The 16,587-nt window shown below is 37.7% G+C and overlaps 1 protein-coding gene across 3 annotated transcripts in view; it reads right to left on the bottom strand.

Moving 5' to 3' along the window:
* Positions 1-16,587, bottom strand: part of EML6 (EMAP like 6) — a 132,702-nt gene that overhangs the window by 66,573 nt on the left and 49,542 nt on the right. For all 3 annotated transcript variants that reach the window (XM_087930577.1, XM_026696033.2, XM_087930566.1), the window contains 6 exons: positions 12,099-12,300; positions 11,319-11,456; positions 8,623-8,879; positions 4,591-4,803; positions 2,376-2,543; positions 1,520-1,626 (listed from right to left, as the gene is read on the bottom strand). In XM_087930577.1, the coding sequence (XP_087786703.1) occupies positions 1,520-1,626; positions 2,376-2,543; positions 4,591-4,803; positions 8,623-8,879; positions 11,319-11,456; positions 12,099-12,300 (1,085 nt within the window). The remainder of the gene's footprint in view (positions 1-1,519; positions 1,627-2,375; positions 2,544-4,590; positions 4,804-8,622; positions 8,880-11,318; positions 11,457-12,098; positions 12,301-16,587) is intronic.

Here is a 16,587-nt window from a genome sequence, read left to right on the forward strand (position 1 = left end):
AAGTGCATGAAAATAGAAAACAAAACAGACAGATACATAAATTATCCCCCCCTAGTGAAATATTGATATGTTCTCTTTGCTGATGATGTAAAGCTATTCAACACCACAGACAATACTGCAACCATTCAAAAAGTCCTTGACTATGTGTCAGAATGGTCAAACAAATGGCAACTTCAAATCTCAACAAATAAATGCTCTGTCTTACATATTGGCAAAAAAAATATATCAGAAAATATAAGCTGAATAGTCAAGAACTTGATGATGATCCAAACTCTGTCAAGGACCTTGGAGTACTCATCTCTAATGATCTAAGGGCTAGAGCCCACAGTAACTACATAGTCAAAAAGGCATTAAGAGTTGTTGACCTAATCCTATGTAGCTTTTTCTCTGGTAATATCACATTACTAACTAGAGCATACAAAACATTTGCTAGACCAATACTCGAATACAGCTCATCAGTCTGGAACCTGCATTACATATCTGATATTAATACAGTTGAGAAAGTCCAGAAATATTTCACAAGAAGAGTTCTCTACTCCTCTACTCATTGCAGAATACCTTATGCCACCAGACTTGAAATTCTAGACCTAGAAAACCTAGAACTATGCCGCCAATAGGGATAAACAGTATACATTTTCTTATATCCTTTTGCATATAATATGTAGCAGGGGATGTTCAAACAATATATTTCTAGTTTCACCAAATATACTGGAAAGAAGTGTTTAGGATAATTGTAAATCATTGGATCATAATTAACATTAGGACCACATCTGCTTCCTTCTAGGAACTTTCTGCAAATAATTGAGTCTTTCATTGATAGTGAACCATGATTCCTATTTGATTATTTGGTATTAATGATACAAGCTCATCTTTTATTTATATTAAAAAGATGGCCTAACAACTAATTAACACAAATACATTGCAACAGTCATAGCAATGATTTAATTATTTAATTACACAGACTGTATTTATTTAACATATTTCTCTGCCCATTGGCAATGTGCGCTGCAGGGAGCAGTATAAATCTGCCCAGTAACCACAAGACTAAGCAGTGTCCAAGTGTGTGCATATGTGTAAAAACTATGGAAACAAGTTGGAGGATGTAACATTATAATCAAAGCTCTGTATTTTTTGCATGGATGATGCATACACTTAAAAAGGACAAGGCCTCAATTGCAATATTGTAAATATTATCTTGGCTGTTTTATCTTCTTTACAGATCAGAGGTGGTAATCAATAGGTTCTGACCAGTTCTGGAAAACTGGTAGCAGAAATTTTGAATAGTTCGGAGAACCGGCAAATACCACCTCTGACTGGAGATTTTACAGTATCCTTCCCTTGCCAAGCCCACCAAGCCACACCCACAGAACTAGTAGTAAAAAAATTTGAATCCCACCACTGCTACAGATGCCACTGAACCAACGAGTGTATTTTTTCCCCCAAATATATATTTTCAATATGATGCAATGGCATTTCAATTGTTTCTGATCTAATGATCTGATATTGGAATGTCACTCACCTGTCGAACATAATTGATTTGAGCTTCTTGCTCAATATCTGAATCTAATTCTGGCACATCCGATAAATCAGAATCTGATTCTTCACTGTATGAATCTATGCCACATTCTGCAGAAGGGATGGAATAATATTAATCAGTTAGTGATTCTTTAAAAATAAGGAAAGATATTTAAAATCTCAGTTCTGACATGTTAAAACATTGGCAAAAGACCTTGAACATTTCTGACCTGACAGTAAAATATATAGAACTACCTAAGCCAGAAAAGAAAACAAAGCTCAACATTAAATAAGCATATTCTCTTTTCAGTGATCTTTTTCATAATTTTTCAAGTTGAGAGTAGAGATTAAAATAAAAGGCAATGTATGTATTAGATTTCAGTACAGATAGTTCTCAACTTACAACAGTTCATTTAGGGACCATTCAAAGTTACAACACTGAAAAAGTGACTTATTACCATTTATCATAATTATGACCATTGCAGCACCTCCATGGTCATGTGATCAAAATTCAGACAGTTGGCAACTAATTCATATTTATGACAGTTGCTGTGCCCCTGCATCAGGCGATCACCTTGTGTGACCTTCTGACTAGCAAAGTCTGACAAGCAAGCCAGCTTAACAATCATGCTACTAATTTAACAACTGCAGCGACTCATGTAATAATTGTGATAAGAAAGGTTATAAAGTGGAGAAAAACCCAGTTAGCAACTGTCTCATTTAGGAACATAAATTGTGGACTTAATTATGATCATAAGTCGAGGACTACCTGTATTCCGGAGGATTAATGATTAAAAATGACCGTTTAACTCATTAGAACCTTTTTGTTCAATTGTATTTCAACCTTCTGAAAATCTTACCTATACGGGCTGCTTCCAGGATTCCAGTTGTTGCACCTTCTGGAATAAATCGCCATTGAAAAACAGAATGATCTGCACCTCCTGTACTGATTACCCATTGGAAGTCATGTGACCAGCGGACATTTGTAACATGAGCAGAATGGCCAACATATTTTCTGAATTTTGCACCTAAAATTAAAAAAATAAAGATAAATGAAACCAAATCTGACTAAAAAGTAACCACAAAGAAGCAAGGCATATGCACAACACACACAGAGATATGCATGGAAGTTATTGCACATTTTATTAAAGCACTTTTTACTATACTCTGCGTGAAATTTCAAAACATGATGCAAATGATCCATATATAATAAATGTTCATTATTTCCCAATGGTTAGTAGTTTCAATAAAACACATATTTGGTCACCTATGTTACTTAATCCTTCTTCATGTGTTGAACAACTTATTTAAGTCAATACAATTCAAAAACACTTTGTGCATCATTATTACTATTCTATAGGCAGTCCTTGCTTAGTAACCGCAATTGGGACTGGCAACTCTATCTCTAAGCTCCATGGTTGCTAAATGGAAAAATCACATGTCCACAGTCTATATGTTCTCCATTAAAATATGCAAATGATGATCATATCAACATGGAAGGGTGTGACAGTTGTAACTGCAAGCTTTCTTTACAAAGCTGTTCTACATTGTCATAACTTCAAATGTTTGCTACATAAGGCAGTCAGTAAGCAAGAATACTTGTAGTATTAATTCAAAGCTCTTATTTCAGCCTTGCATTTCTGGTATATTAGATCAAGGACTTGCATGGTTTTTCTAGGATGCTATATATCGTCTTAGTATTTATATGAAAATTATATTTTGATCCTGTTATTATAAAATAATTGATTCCCAAGGAGATGTAATTTATAAAATTTGAAACAAGCCTTCATAATCACAAATTAAAACTTTACTAAAATTATACAGAAATGAGTAGCAAAATATCCTGCCAGATAAAGTCCCTGAATGTAGAGAGTTTGATTAGTGGTTAAGGCACCAGACTAGACAGCAGGAAGCCATGAGTTCAAGTCCTACCTTAGCCATACAAGCCAGCTAATTGACTTTGGTCCAGTCACTCTCTATTGGCCCAAATCGCTTCACAGGGTTGTTATTGTGGGGAAAATAGAAGGAGGAAAATTTGGTGGATATGTTCGCCACCTTGAGTTATTTGTAAAAATAATAAAAGCGGGATATAAATAAATAAATAATAATAAAAAGAAGTGTCTGGTGCCCATAGCACTTTTTTCTACTGAAGTAGAATGTACCAGTTAAACTCTGATGAATTTGCCTTCCTGAATTATTATGTTACCTTAGGTGAAAGGGTTAAGGTTAGGGTTCCAACTAGACATGAAGTTAACACAGAATATTGCTGCTCAACATTCTGGAACTTTTAGGGAACGCTATTTTTTTTTAATCTGCATTGAACAATTTGTAGCTGTTTTTCTTTCCCTTTCCCTTTTTATTTCAATTCCATCCTGCAGACTGGTAAGAATAAACTGAATAATGGACTCTGTCAGATAAACTAACTACATAACTGGGAATACAGGAATATCCGAAAAATGAGTAGGCAATCATCATTACCTTGACTACACTTTGTTAGGAAAAAAGGTCCACAAAAAAAATTAGAAACATGGTTCAAAATCATAATGCAATTACTGAAAATTATGGTTTTCCCCCCAAAGCCTCTCAATATTATCCTTTTCATATAATTATATAACCAGTAAAAACCAGTCAACATTTTTATCATTCAATAATGGGTCATTAAAAAGGTCTGTCCAAATTATTTATTTTGACTTTTAATACTTATTACACTTGCTTCCTTTATTATTGAATATTCAATTTCATATATAGCATTAATGTAAAGTTGCCTCAATTTTGTTGCTTAGTTTTATATAACTTGCCATTTTTTCTAGTTCACCTTTTTTTATTTTTCTGTAATATGCTTCTAAATATTTACTAACATTTTTTAAATGAAAAAGAAAAATAGGTCCACTTGTCTGGTAATTTTCTGCCTGCACTTGTAATATTAGAGATTGAGCATTTTTATTTGTTATCTTCATTATTTTCATAAATAATTTAAATAAATTAAAAGAATACATCTCAGCCACTGAAAAAACATCAAATAATCCATAATACAAATAAAGCAAAACATTATATATGCACAGCACAATGTTTTACCTTTTTTAAGACACGGAAATCTGAACAATTTAACTAATCCAAAATCATCTCCAGTCACTAAAACTGTATTATTATAATTCCCATCTACAGAGTTAATATCCGTAACATCACTGTACTTTGGCCAGATTCCATTTACTTCTGATCCTATCACACAGGTCCATGAAGCCCAACAAATTCCTTTGATGTCATCTTTGTTTGCTAAATGTTTTCCAGCTGAAATAAATTTAAATTAATAAATTATTTAATTATATTGTTTGGGGAACAGCTGAACACAAATTTAATGCTTTTCCAACTTCTTACCAGAAATTATTTTTTCTCTTGGGCCTTTTGCCATTGCTGAATTGGAGTGCTATCCACTCATCTTTAAGTACACAACAAATTCACATAAATTTGTTGAACTTATTGCTGATCCCTTTCCCAAATGATTGTTTCAAACTACTACAAATAAAGATGACACCTGACTTCTCTCCCAGATATTTGGTGACAAGGTTAACACATTTTATATACTTTAACACCTGTACCATTGGACAATTAAAAAATAAAAGGTAGAGACAGAGTACAAGACCACACAACAGGTACAAACTCAATGTAAACCGCTCCAAACTTGGTTGCAGAAAGTACGACTTCAGCAACAGAGTGGTCAATGCTTGGAATGCACTACCTGACTCTTGTTACATCCTTTAACCTCCACTCCTTTTAACTTCAAACTATCCACTATTGACCTCACCCCATTCCTAAGAGGTCTGTAAGGGGCGTGCATAAGTTCATAATCATGCCTACCGTCCCTGTCCTATTGTCCTCATTTATTCGTACCTATTTCCTGTATTCTTACTCATGTTTATACTTATACCTATTATCTTGTAAGCCATGGATCTTCAAACTTGGCAAGTTTAAGACTTGTGGACTTCAACTCCCAGAATTCCTGAGCTAACATGACTGGAGGAGGAATTCTGGGAGTTGAAGTCCACAAGTCTTAAACTTGCCAAGTTTGAAGGCCCCTATTGTAAGCGATTGACAAATCAAATCAAATGAAAAAATAGATAAGTGTTGAGAAAAATGAGCTGAATCATTATCTGAACAGAACAGAATAGAATAACAGAGTTGGAGGGGATCTTGGAGGTCTTCTGGTCCAACCCCCTGCTCAAGCAGGAAGCCCCGTACTATTCACAGAAATGGTTATCCAATCTCTTCTTTAAAAAAAAAAATCTGTATCAAGAAGTCCGCAGGGAAGCAGATAAGTCCAACTACAGTGAATTGGGTCAAAGTCTCTAAGGGAGAAAAACCTCTGTCCTAGCAATAATGAGACAATGAGAACTTCTAGATAATCACTTATTACTATTGTGAGAAAAAAGAAACCGTTCTATCAAAAATCTCCCTTGGATATATAAATATAACCCAAAATGGGGATTAAGTTAGAATATTGTTTTGTAGATGAGATTTGATTGAAAAAGATCTGTGAATCTGGAAAAGGATTTTGATCTCTAACTTCATTAGGTATTTATACATTTCATCATCTTTCACTTGCAGATGAACTCTCCCATCTTTCCTTCTTATAGTATTTGTAACAAATCATTTGACTTAAAATTCAGTAAAATTATTTTTTTACAATAAATTAATTTTAATTCATTTCTCTATGTTGTTTTGCTGTCCAACATTTATTTTTATAGATCTTTTAAGTTTTGCCTCATAAATCCTTATTTCCATGTCCAATAATATGCAATCCATGGGGGAAAGTTTAAATATGACGGTTCTTCTCTTGACTGAAAATGATACACTTCACTATTTCTTTTTCTTTCTCCACCTCCCCCAAGGTTTGTATATATTTTTAGTTTTAAATATCTCTATTTATAATGCTGATTTTTTCTAACTTTAAATGTGTGTTTACAAACGCATGCGCGCGCGCGCGCACACACACACACACACTGTACAATGCAAGTCACCCATAGTCCCAGAGATGGGAAGCTATATAAATTTGATTAATAAATAAATACATTTTATTTGTAGTAGTTGAAGTGGTTCATCTCCTTCCTTAACAGTCAGTCCCAGTCCATGTTGACAAGAGAGAGCAGACTGCGTCTACTTATGTGGGGTACCTCAGTGTTTAATGCTTTCACCCCCATTTTTAACATCTACATAAAACTGCTGGGTGAAGTTAGTTCAGGGTTCAGTATTATTAATAATCAATTGTGTATTTCAATCTTGGGCTGCATAAGTGAAGCTGGAGGCCTGGATAGGAAGAAACACTTCAGTTAGGATCCCAACAAGATTAAGTTGTATGTCTTTTTGAGGCCTCTGGGTTAAGGATGTTTTCATCTTTGGATTGGGATGGGGTTGCGTCTCCCCATTTAAGATTAGTGTGCAACATGGAGTCCTACTGGACTGGACTCACAGTTATTGTTTGAAGAGCAGATGATAGCTGTGGTCAGGAGGGTCTTTATGCAGGTTCACCTTGAGTGTCAGTTGTGTCCTTTTCTCAACTATGAGATTCTTCAGATGATTACTTATCTCCTAGACACTTCACAATTGAACTATGGGGCTGCTCTTGAATACCATCTGGCTACAGTTGGTTTAAAAAGCAACGGTACAGGCAGGAACAGTTACTCCTTACCATGCACATGAGTCATTGCTGCTGCACAAACTGTGTTAGTTATTGTTGGCTTCCGGCTGAAATTCAAGATGCTGATCCAAGCCTATAAAGTCCTTAATGGCATAGAGCCTAGTTATTTGAGGTATTGTCTGTTTTCCATTATTCCTGCTCATTGGGCCAAGTTAGTGCACTCTGTGTCCCTTTCTACAAAAATTGTTATCTTGTGCCTTCTCTGTCATGGCCTTTTTTTCTCTAACACAACAATCCAACCAGAGATACATGTATAATTCCATTATATCAAATGTAATTCAGATGAGGCAGTTACATTTATGTTAATTTTATCATAATTTTGTGATATGCTGATTTCTCTTACTGGTGTAATGAAACATTAAGGAAAATTACAGAAATTGCCATTTGCTTAATGATATCATTGTACAAATGATAAATGGTGCTTTAAATGAGGTTTCATTGTACTGTATTATTACATTGCATAGAAAAATAGCAATAGCACTTAGACTTATATACTGCTTTATAGCCCTCTCTAAGCAGTTTACAGAGTCAGCATATTGCCCCCAGCAATTTGGGTCCTCATTTTATCCACCTCGGAAGGATGGAAGGCTGAGTCAACCTTGAGCCTGGTGGGATTTGAACTGCCAAATTGTAGGCAGCTGGCTGCAGCAGAAGTAGCTTGCAGTACTGCACTCTAACACTATGTCACAGAGGCCCCAAATTAGAAAAATGTAATTCTATTGCTTGATATTATTCTAAATTCTAATAAATTCTAATATTAGCTAGTCCAGTTTTCAAAATCAAATCTATTTTCCATTGTTATGCCGATCAGTTCCAATAAATTTCAAAAACGAGGAATTCAGTAATTATTTCTAACTTTAGTAATACTGCTATTATATTTCTTTAAATCAATATGCATGATGTAAAATTTAGCATAATTTTAAACATAACAATTTTAAAATTTAATTTTAAGCATAATAATGAACAATTTTAAAATTAAGAAAATTCATATACAGCAGTGAAACTGATGGTTTTTACCTAATCTATTTTGGTTAATTTTTAAATTTTGTATTTACTTCACTCTCTCTCTCTCTCTCTCTCTCTCTCTCTCACACACACACACACACACACACACTACTGTTCATCTAAGGAGATTAAGGGGATATATATATTCCCTCATGCTCTGGTCTAAGTTCCTTTGTTAATTAGATGATAGATGATAATTAGATAGAAGATAGCTAGACAGATGAGCTAGAGATAGAGATGGAAATAGAGAAGAGAGAGGCAGGGTGGGGGGAGGGAGAGAGAGTGAAATTATTGGGGAATAATGCTTATTTCAAATAATCACACAGTCCTAACTCTGGAGTATATTGATTAAACATTTTATGTATTGCTCATTAAAATTAAATGCATGTAATGAAGAAATGTTTACTTACATGGCATCCTGTAGAAGAAGCGTGCTCCTGCACCATCATTTGTTTGCAAGAATTTACTGTCTAAAGACCAGTCAATATGAGTGATAAAACTAGAAGACTTGCTACATTCTCCAGTTTTCTTATAACGCTGAGCAACTGCATAGATATCTACCTGACCATCATTAGAACCCACTGCAAGATAGCAGCCATCTGGTGAAAACTTCATTTCATGAATTACTTCTTTCCGATCTTTGATATGAACAACTTCTGTCATATCTCTGCAAAGAGTGTTGAAAATATTTTTAGCAGTGGGTGTGCAAATGAAAAATGATAAGATGGTGGCATGCAGTCTTATTATCTACACAGATTCTATGTTACACAAACATGCTCTTAAAGGGCAATCCAATACATATGTAATTAAGAGGTCCTATTAACTTCAACAGAATTTGTCCTTCAAAAGTAGCATATAGAATAATAGCTTTGTAGCAGAAAATTATCATGTAGTTTAGGTACTGCTAACAAATCAGATCTGGTTAGAAAACTATGCATGGTTTAATAAATTAAAGCATCTAAGATAGGGATGCAAAAAGATATAGATTAGATCTATTATCATGGTAGTGTGATTTTGTTCTAATTTAAAATTGTTATAATTTAGAAAAATTGCATTGGCTTACCATAACCTCTAAATCAGTGTTTTCCAACTTTTTCAGTCCACTGCCCCCTTAGTGCTACAAACTCATCCTCAGTCCCCCAACCCAAGAATGAGATTCAAATTTCTTATCAGCCGGTTCTGTGGGTGTGGCCTAATTTGTGGATGTGACTTGGTGGTCATGTGACTAGGTGAGCATGGCTTGCTGGCCGGTCATGGCTTGCTGGTCATGTGACTGGGTGGATGTGGTTTGGTAGTCATGTGACTGGGTGGGTGTAGCCAGGTGGCCATGTGACTGGCAAACCAAATACATGTGGTCCTCTCTTAATGACTGGTTGATTAGCAAGTATTCTAATTTATGACTGACCTCCTCAGCTACTTGACCTATTTTTGGAGTTTTGACAGCCATGCACACACACACACACATATACACACACACACTCCATTCTAACCCTGCTGGAGCAGGTGGTTGGACTAGATATCTCATTCACTTTCTCCTCCCCCCCTCCCTCTCTTTCTTTCTTTCTCTTTCTTTCTGTCCCTTCTTTCCACCACCCCCTCTTTGTCTATCTCTTTTCTTCCTTTCTCTTCCTTTCTCTCTTTCTTTTTCTTTCTTTCCCCTTTCTTTCTTTAATTTCTTGTCCCTTCCTCTCTCTCTTCCTCTCTCTTCCTCTCTTTCTTTCTCTTTCCCCCTCTCTCTTTCTCTCTCTCTCTATCCCTTCTCTTCCTCCTTCACTCTCTTCTCCTAAACTAGAAAACCCACCTGAAACTCTCTCTCTCTCTCTCTCTCTCTCCCAACAAAGTAGTCACCCGGTAGCGTTGCACGTGATGAGTCTCCCAGAGTCCCAGGGACCAGGCATGAATGTCTGTTCACGCCTGGCGCCACATTTCCCGGAAAAGCCAGCAGGCAAGACTTCTGGGTCCAACAAAGGGGCCGCGGGCAGGACTTCCACCCCTCCTTCTTTTGGGGAAAGGGCTGGGAACTTCAAGCATGGCTGCAGTCTCGCCCACCGCAGGAGCTGTGGGAGAAGTGAGCTGCAGGAAAGGTGAACCGGCCCACCCTGACTGTCACACCTTTCCCTCTGCTACCAGCCGCAGGAGGAAGGTAAGTTTGTAGGCAGTCAGGAAAGCCCAAACCACAGTGGTTTGGGCTTTCCTGACTGCCTACAAACTTACCTTCCTCCCACGGCTGGTGACAGAGGGAAAGGTGAGCCAGTTAGGGCAGACTCGTCTCTACTCGGCTCCCCGCCAGCCTGCATCTCGTCAACTGCTGGGGCTCATGGGTCACGGTTGCTGAAGGGGAGTGTGGGAGGCAACCAGGAAGCATGAGGCTTACGTCGCCTGCATCGCCCCTCTACCAGCCGCCCCTCTGAGTGTTTTAGCTAAGTGCAGGCTGCCGCTATGCAAGCTCCATGGGTGGAAGATCTGCTCTTGCAAGGCTTGACTTGCATCATTCTCACAGCGGCGGCCTGCATTCATCCAAAGTGCACAGGCTGATGGGCGGCAGAGGGAAGGGGCAATGCGGGAGGCATAGCATCATGCTCTCTGGGAACCCCCCCACGCTCCTGCCCCTATCAGGCAAGGCCCAGCAGCTGTGGAGAATCCAGGCGGGACCCAAGCAGCAACGGGTCAGCCCTGGCTCACGTTCCTCTCAGCCATCAGCAAGCCAGGCAAGTGGGGTGGGGGGGAAGCTGAATTGCACCCTGCAGGGGCCCACCTCCAGGACTCCTCTGCCACCCCCTTGCCTCTTAGTGTTCCCCTGCTGCCCCCTTGCCTCTAATCATCCCAAGTCACCCCACCATACAGGGGGTGGTACTGTCCATTTTGGGAACCACTGCTTTAAGTGATGAATACTGGTGTACAGTATTACACAATTACTACATTCATATATTGGTGCTTGACCCATGTAAATTTTTCAGAAAAGCTATCCTCAAGCTTTCAAAATACATTTTATCGGACTATTTTGTTTTATTCAGGCTAACAACATATAAAACAATTCTCAAAAATTGCATTAATACATTTCAGATTTGGTCTGAATTATTCTTTTAAAGGCAGGAGTCAAGCCTACCTTACTCTCAGAACTATAAAAGAGCCATCTTTCATTCCCAGAGCCAGCTGAGATCCATCAGGGCTGAAAGATACACTCCGCACAGCTTCTTCCATATTGCATCGGGCAATCAAAGCATGATCAGCAAGACTCCATAAGCTTCACAAGAAAGGAAAGATGAAAGAAGTCTGTTAATCACTACAATGTGGTGTTTATGTATTGCGTTTTTGGCTAGAGAGACATTATTCCAAACTTTATGTGCATCTCTCCCATTCTATTTTTTGCTTATCTGGTTCACAGAACAAATTATAGTAAAAAGGGATTGGATAGTTTGTAGCTCAACATGTGAATGAAATGAAAAATCATCTCATCATCATGTGATTCTATTCTCCATTATTTTTTATTAATAACTGGAATGAAGAGGTGCAATGTTTATCAGATTTGAAAATGGCACTAAACTATACAGGTATCTTAAATATTAATCACATTAATATTAATTACATAATTACTGTATTTATTTGTTGATTTATACCCCACCTTTGTTCAGGATCTCAAGGCAACATATAGAATGCTATCTCCAATTTTCCTCACAACAGCAATTGTGTGAGATAGGTTTGGAGAGACAGAGAGATAAAATAATTTTCACAGCTATCACATATTTTAACACTACTTGGGTTTTCTTTTAGCTAAGTATTTTTTCTTCTTCCAATTAATTGATCACCAGCATTATGATCTTCAAAGCCATGAGGATTTCCCAACACAACTGTGATGAAACATTAGGGATCCATGCTGTTGCCTTACCGCACAGATCGATCATCACTGCCAGTAACAACTAATGGCTTTTTGGGGTGGACTGCCAGAGCCCAGAGTTCGCCTTCACAGTGACCTTGCATTATAAGCATTGGCTTGTCTCTTTCTCTCACAATAATTTCAAATATTTCACTGTCCTGTGTTCCTGCTAGAAGCCGGTCTGCTTTCCAACACACGCTTCTGATAGATAAACCTGAAAAAGGACAGAATTTGTATATTTATAAATTTGTATATTAATGAATAAATTATTTGTAGCAGGTACAATCCAGCTTAGGTTAAGCACTGTGAAACGCTATTACTTTTCAGTAGAAGATTTAAACATGTCTATAATTTGTCTTATCTGCGAAAGGAAATAAAATGCTTCGCTTTAGGAGAATCACGTTTTCAGTAAGTTCCTATCCAATAATTGGTAAGCACTTCACAGTTTAAAAATCACAAAAAGAAATTTTAAGCAAAAATAATAAGGCCAGAGTGGATGAACTCAGAGAAAATGGGTAGGGATTGGAAAGAACAGTGGGTCCATCCCTAGCAGCAGACAGTCATGAAACAGCAGAGACTCAGCAGAGAGAAACAACCAGCAGATGTGAATTCTAGAGAGGCATTTTGATCATTATACTTCATGCTACAGTTTTTCAGGGATATCAGGGCAGCCAGGCATGCAGCAATATCTGCAGAGGACTGTCAAAATCTGCAAGAAAGTAGACATAACATTATGGTCCAAGTACCTTGCAGTGGATTTTGCATCTTGCAAAATTTTGGCATTCACACTGGATACTGTTGTTCTACTCTTTGCTTTTTGAAGCATGATTTCCAATTTCAAGTCCTCTTGAACTATTTGTTCAAAGCAATCACCACTCCTGACATGCTAACTCAAGTCCATTCTTGCTTTGTATATAAGTGCATGTACTGTATTATCTTACACTTTTAAAGTCAGTAATATGGAGATTTTGATAATAACTTTTAAAATGTAATAAATGAATTCATTGACTGTTGAAAAGTTACACATCTTCTAATACCAACAATTAGGTACCCAGAAAATTACTATAACTCAGAGCAGACCTGTATCATTTACTCTGACTAACAACCAATTTCCAGGTTCAAGGTTTTTCCATTAGTTGCTGCTTGATCTTTTAAATCTGACATGTTTTATATCCAAAGCATGGATACTGCCATGCAAACTGAATAAGATTCTTTCCCCAAAATCCAACATAATCCAACAAGTTTGTTTTTTAACACCAGAGATCTACAAAATAGGGAAAGGAGACTGAAGGACTGTTAGATGCTACCCAGATGGACATAATGGTTAAACTATATCAGCGGTCGCCAACTGGTGGGCTGCAGCCCACTGGTGGGCAGTGAGAAAATTTTGGTGGGCCACAGAGAAATCTCAGCCCCAGAGCACCCCACAAAGCAATTAATCCAGGCTGCACAGAAACTCAAGGCTGTGCGCCCACATGGCCCACGGGAACCCTCCCCGCCCACTCACTCCTTACCCAGTAAACTTGCCTGCTAAATTGCTATTTTTCCCTTTTCTGACCATGATCTGTTCTGCTCTGCCGGGAGATTTAGATTAGCTAGGAAGCAGGAAATGGTTGCATTTCTTGCTTTCTAGATAGTCTTTAGGACTAGCTACCTCCCTCCCTTAGGACTGAAGGTTTGCTTGCAAGCAAATTCAGGGCAGACTCATGGCAAGCAAATTTGAGAGACTGAGCTAGCTGATGGCAGATAGATAGATCACTGAATGATTCTGTGAGCAACTCAATCTGCCTGCTTTGCCTGATTTTGAGTAAAAGTTGCTCTTTTTTAAATAAAAAATTCAATATTTACATGCATAGTGGGTTGTGAGTTAATTTTGTGAGTTTGCTTGCAAGCAAATTTTATGAGTTTGCTTGCTAGCAAATTTTATGTGACAGACTGAGCTAGCCAATGCCAGATAGATAGATCTCTGAATGAATCTGTGATTCTGTAAGCAACTCAATCTGCCTGCCTGCTTTGCCTGATTTGGGGTAAAAGTTGCTCTTTTTTTAAATAAAAAATTCAATATTTACATGCATGGTGTCTTGTGAGTTAATTTTATGAGTTTGCTTGCAAGCAAATTTTATGTAACAGACTGAGCTATGACAATGGCAGATAGATCTCTGAATGAATCTGTGATTCTTTGAGCAACTCGATCTGCCTGCTTTGCCTGCTTTGGGGTAAAAGTTGGTCTTTTTTAATAAAAAAAAATTCAATATTTATATAAATATTTATAATATTTACATACAAGCCATGCCCAGCCAATCACATGACCACCAAGCCACACTCACAAATTAGGCCACACTCACAGAACTGGTTCGTGGTCCCTGGGATCTAAAATTATGAGTTTGGTGGTCCCTGAGGTCCAAAAGGTTGGTGACCCCTGGTCTATATACTATGTTTGATTTTGTGGATAACAAATTGAACAAACTGGTATAGACAATACCTAATGCTAATTTTCTGATTCAATATGATTTGCCTATCAGTATGCTTTAATACGCTAGTATTGTAAAACCTTTTCACAATATTTTTTCAATCTCCAGTTTCTATAGCAACAAATATACATAGGCAATGTTTGTTTTCCTGAAGAACTATAACTGATTGTCTCTATGTAATAGTGAAGCAGATGCACATTTCTGTATCTTGGTTACAGTATTAACTATGTTAACAGCGCATATGGACAAGTACTACACAACTATTAATTCTTATCACTGGAGGTTTGCAATCTGTTTCATCATATCATGCTCCCTCCTAAAATATAATAAACAGATGTTATATAGACATATAAAACAGGCAAAACCCTCTCAATTTTAATATATTTTAATACAACTATGAATTTTTGTATTCCATAGAGAATTACTTAGCAGTAGGAGTTAATTTTAATTTTAAGTTGAAATTCTAATAAAGCTTTCTCAGAAAAAGACAGAGGAAACATAAGAAAAACACAACTTGGAGCAATCCAAAAGCGTAGTTATCAATAGTCTGATTCTCATACTTGCAAATTAGATTCTTCCAGAGTGGTCACAAGTGTAACAGGAGTCAGGAATTTAGGCCTAAAGACAATGTTTCTATTCCATGGATTGAGAACTAAGTGCATGTGCATGCATGGATACATATGTGTGCAAGGGTATACATGAACACACACACATACCTTGTACCACATAAGAATACATGGACATATGTAAAAGACAGAGTATACAATACCCATTCAAATTATGTCATAAAACCAACAGATTATGATCTAGGAGATATCTGCTAATGCAGCATATGAAAAATAATAATTCTAGAATGAAGATTTCTAAGACTCAAGAGTTGGTTCTAAAAATACAGAGTGGTTCTCAAATCAGGGACAATTCCCCTATAAACTGAAAGGGGCAGTGGTAATCAAATGGGAGAGTATAGAAGACATGAAAAGAGACTTCTGGCAGTGATGCTTTGGTGAAAGGGTGAAGGGAGAGCAGTCTCTGTCTCTGGATCCCGTTTTTTCACTTTTGGGGACCTTTCGGGGCGTGAGGAGCCTGGAGAACCAAGCGGAGAAGAGGGGAAGCCTGGAAGATGGTGAGGCAAAACACGATCGCCAGCTGGCAAGAAGGGAAACCCCTGAAATCCCGAAGTGAAAGTGTCTGTTGTTTTATTATGGCAAACCCGAGGCCATGGCTGAACCATGAATAAGGAGGAAGTGAGAAGATTATTAACAGAAAGTGTCATTGAAGTTAAAATCCCAAAGTTGCAACTATGATGATTTGCCAAAAGTAAGTTTGAACTTGTTTCTGAGGAAAAAAGCTCTGGTGAGGGGGGATAACCCCATGGTACAGGCAGCGAGACAGTAAGAAAGAGCTGTGATTCATCACTTTTTACAAAAGGAAAGAGACTGAAGGAGAGAGGGTATTAAGTTGGAAGTGAACAGTTCTAGGAAGCTGAAAGGTGGAGATTGAAATAAGATGAGAACTGGTGGGAGAAGAAGAAAATCCAGGGAAGCCAGAGGAGGAGGTGGAGAAAAGGTGATAAGGGAGAGATGATTGACTTCTCTCTGCTTCTTGGATAGGGGGCAATTATGAGACCAACGGGGCAAGTGGAGAAGGAGAAAGTGAAATCCGATTGGGGCGTGAGAGCAATATGAAAGAAAGAAAAGAAATTCTTGGAAGGAAGAAGGAGGTGAAGTGGAAATGGAGAGACATTGAAAGGATCAGAAGGAAAGTCGGGATGATGGCAAGACATGGAGAAAGGAGTGACTGAGCAATTTTCAAGCGGAAGGAGACGGCAGGACATTAATGGGAGCGGAGAAGAAGAAAATTTGGCGGGGAATGGGCTGAAAGAGACAATGAAGGAGGATTGGAAAGAAGTGGAGTAGGTATGAGTGGAGTCATAAAGAGAGAGACTTGGAGGGAGTAGTAGAAAGACAAAGCGGAAGAGAAGAGAGTGGAAAGTGGTTTGGACTGAGACGGTGAGATCGGAGAGAAAAGAA

This window comes from Pseudonaja textilis, chromosome 1, assembly GCF_049901715.1.
Source record: "Pseudonaja textilis isolate UNSWEBS1 chromosome 1, rPseTex1.2, whole genome shotgun sequence".
NCBI classification, from domain to species: Eukaryota; Metazoa; Chordata; class Lepidosauria; order Squamata; family Elapidae; genus Pseudonaja; species Pseudonaja textilis.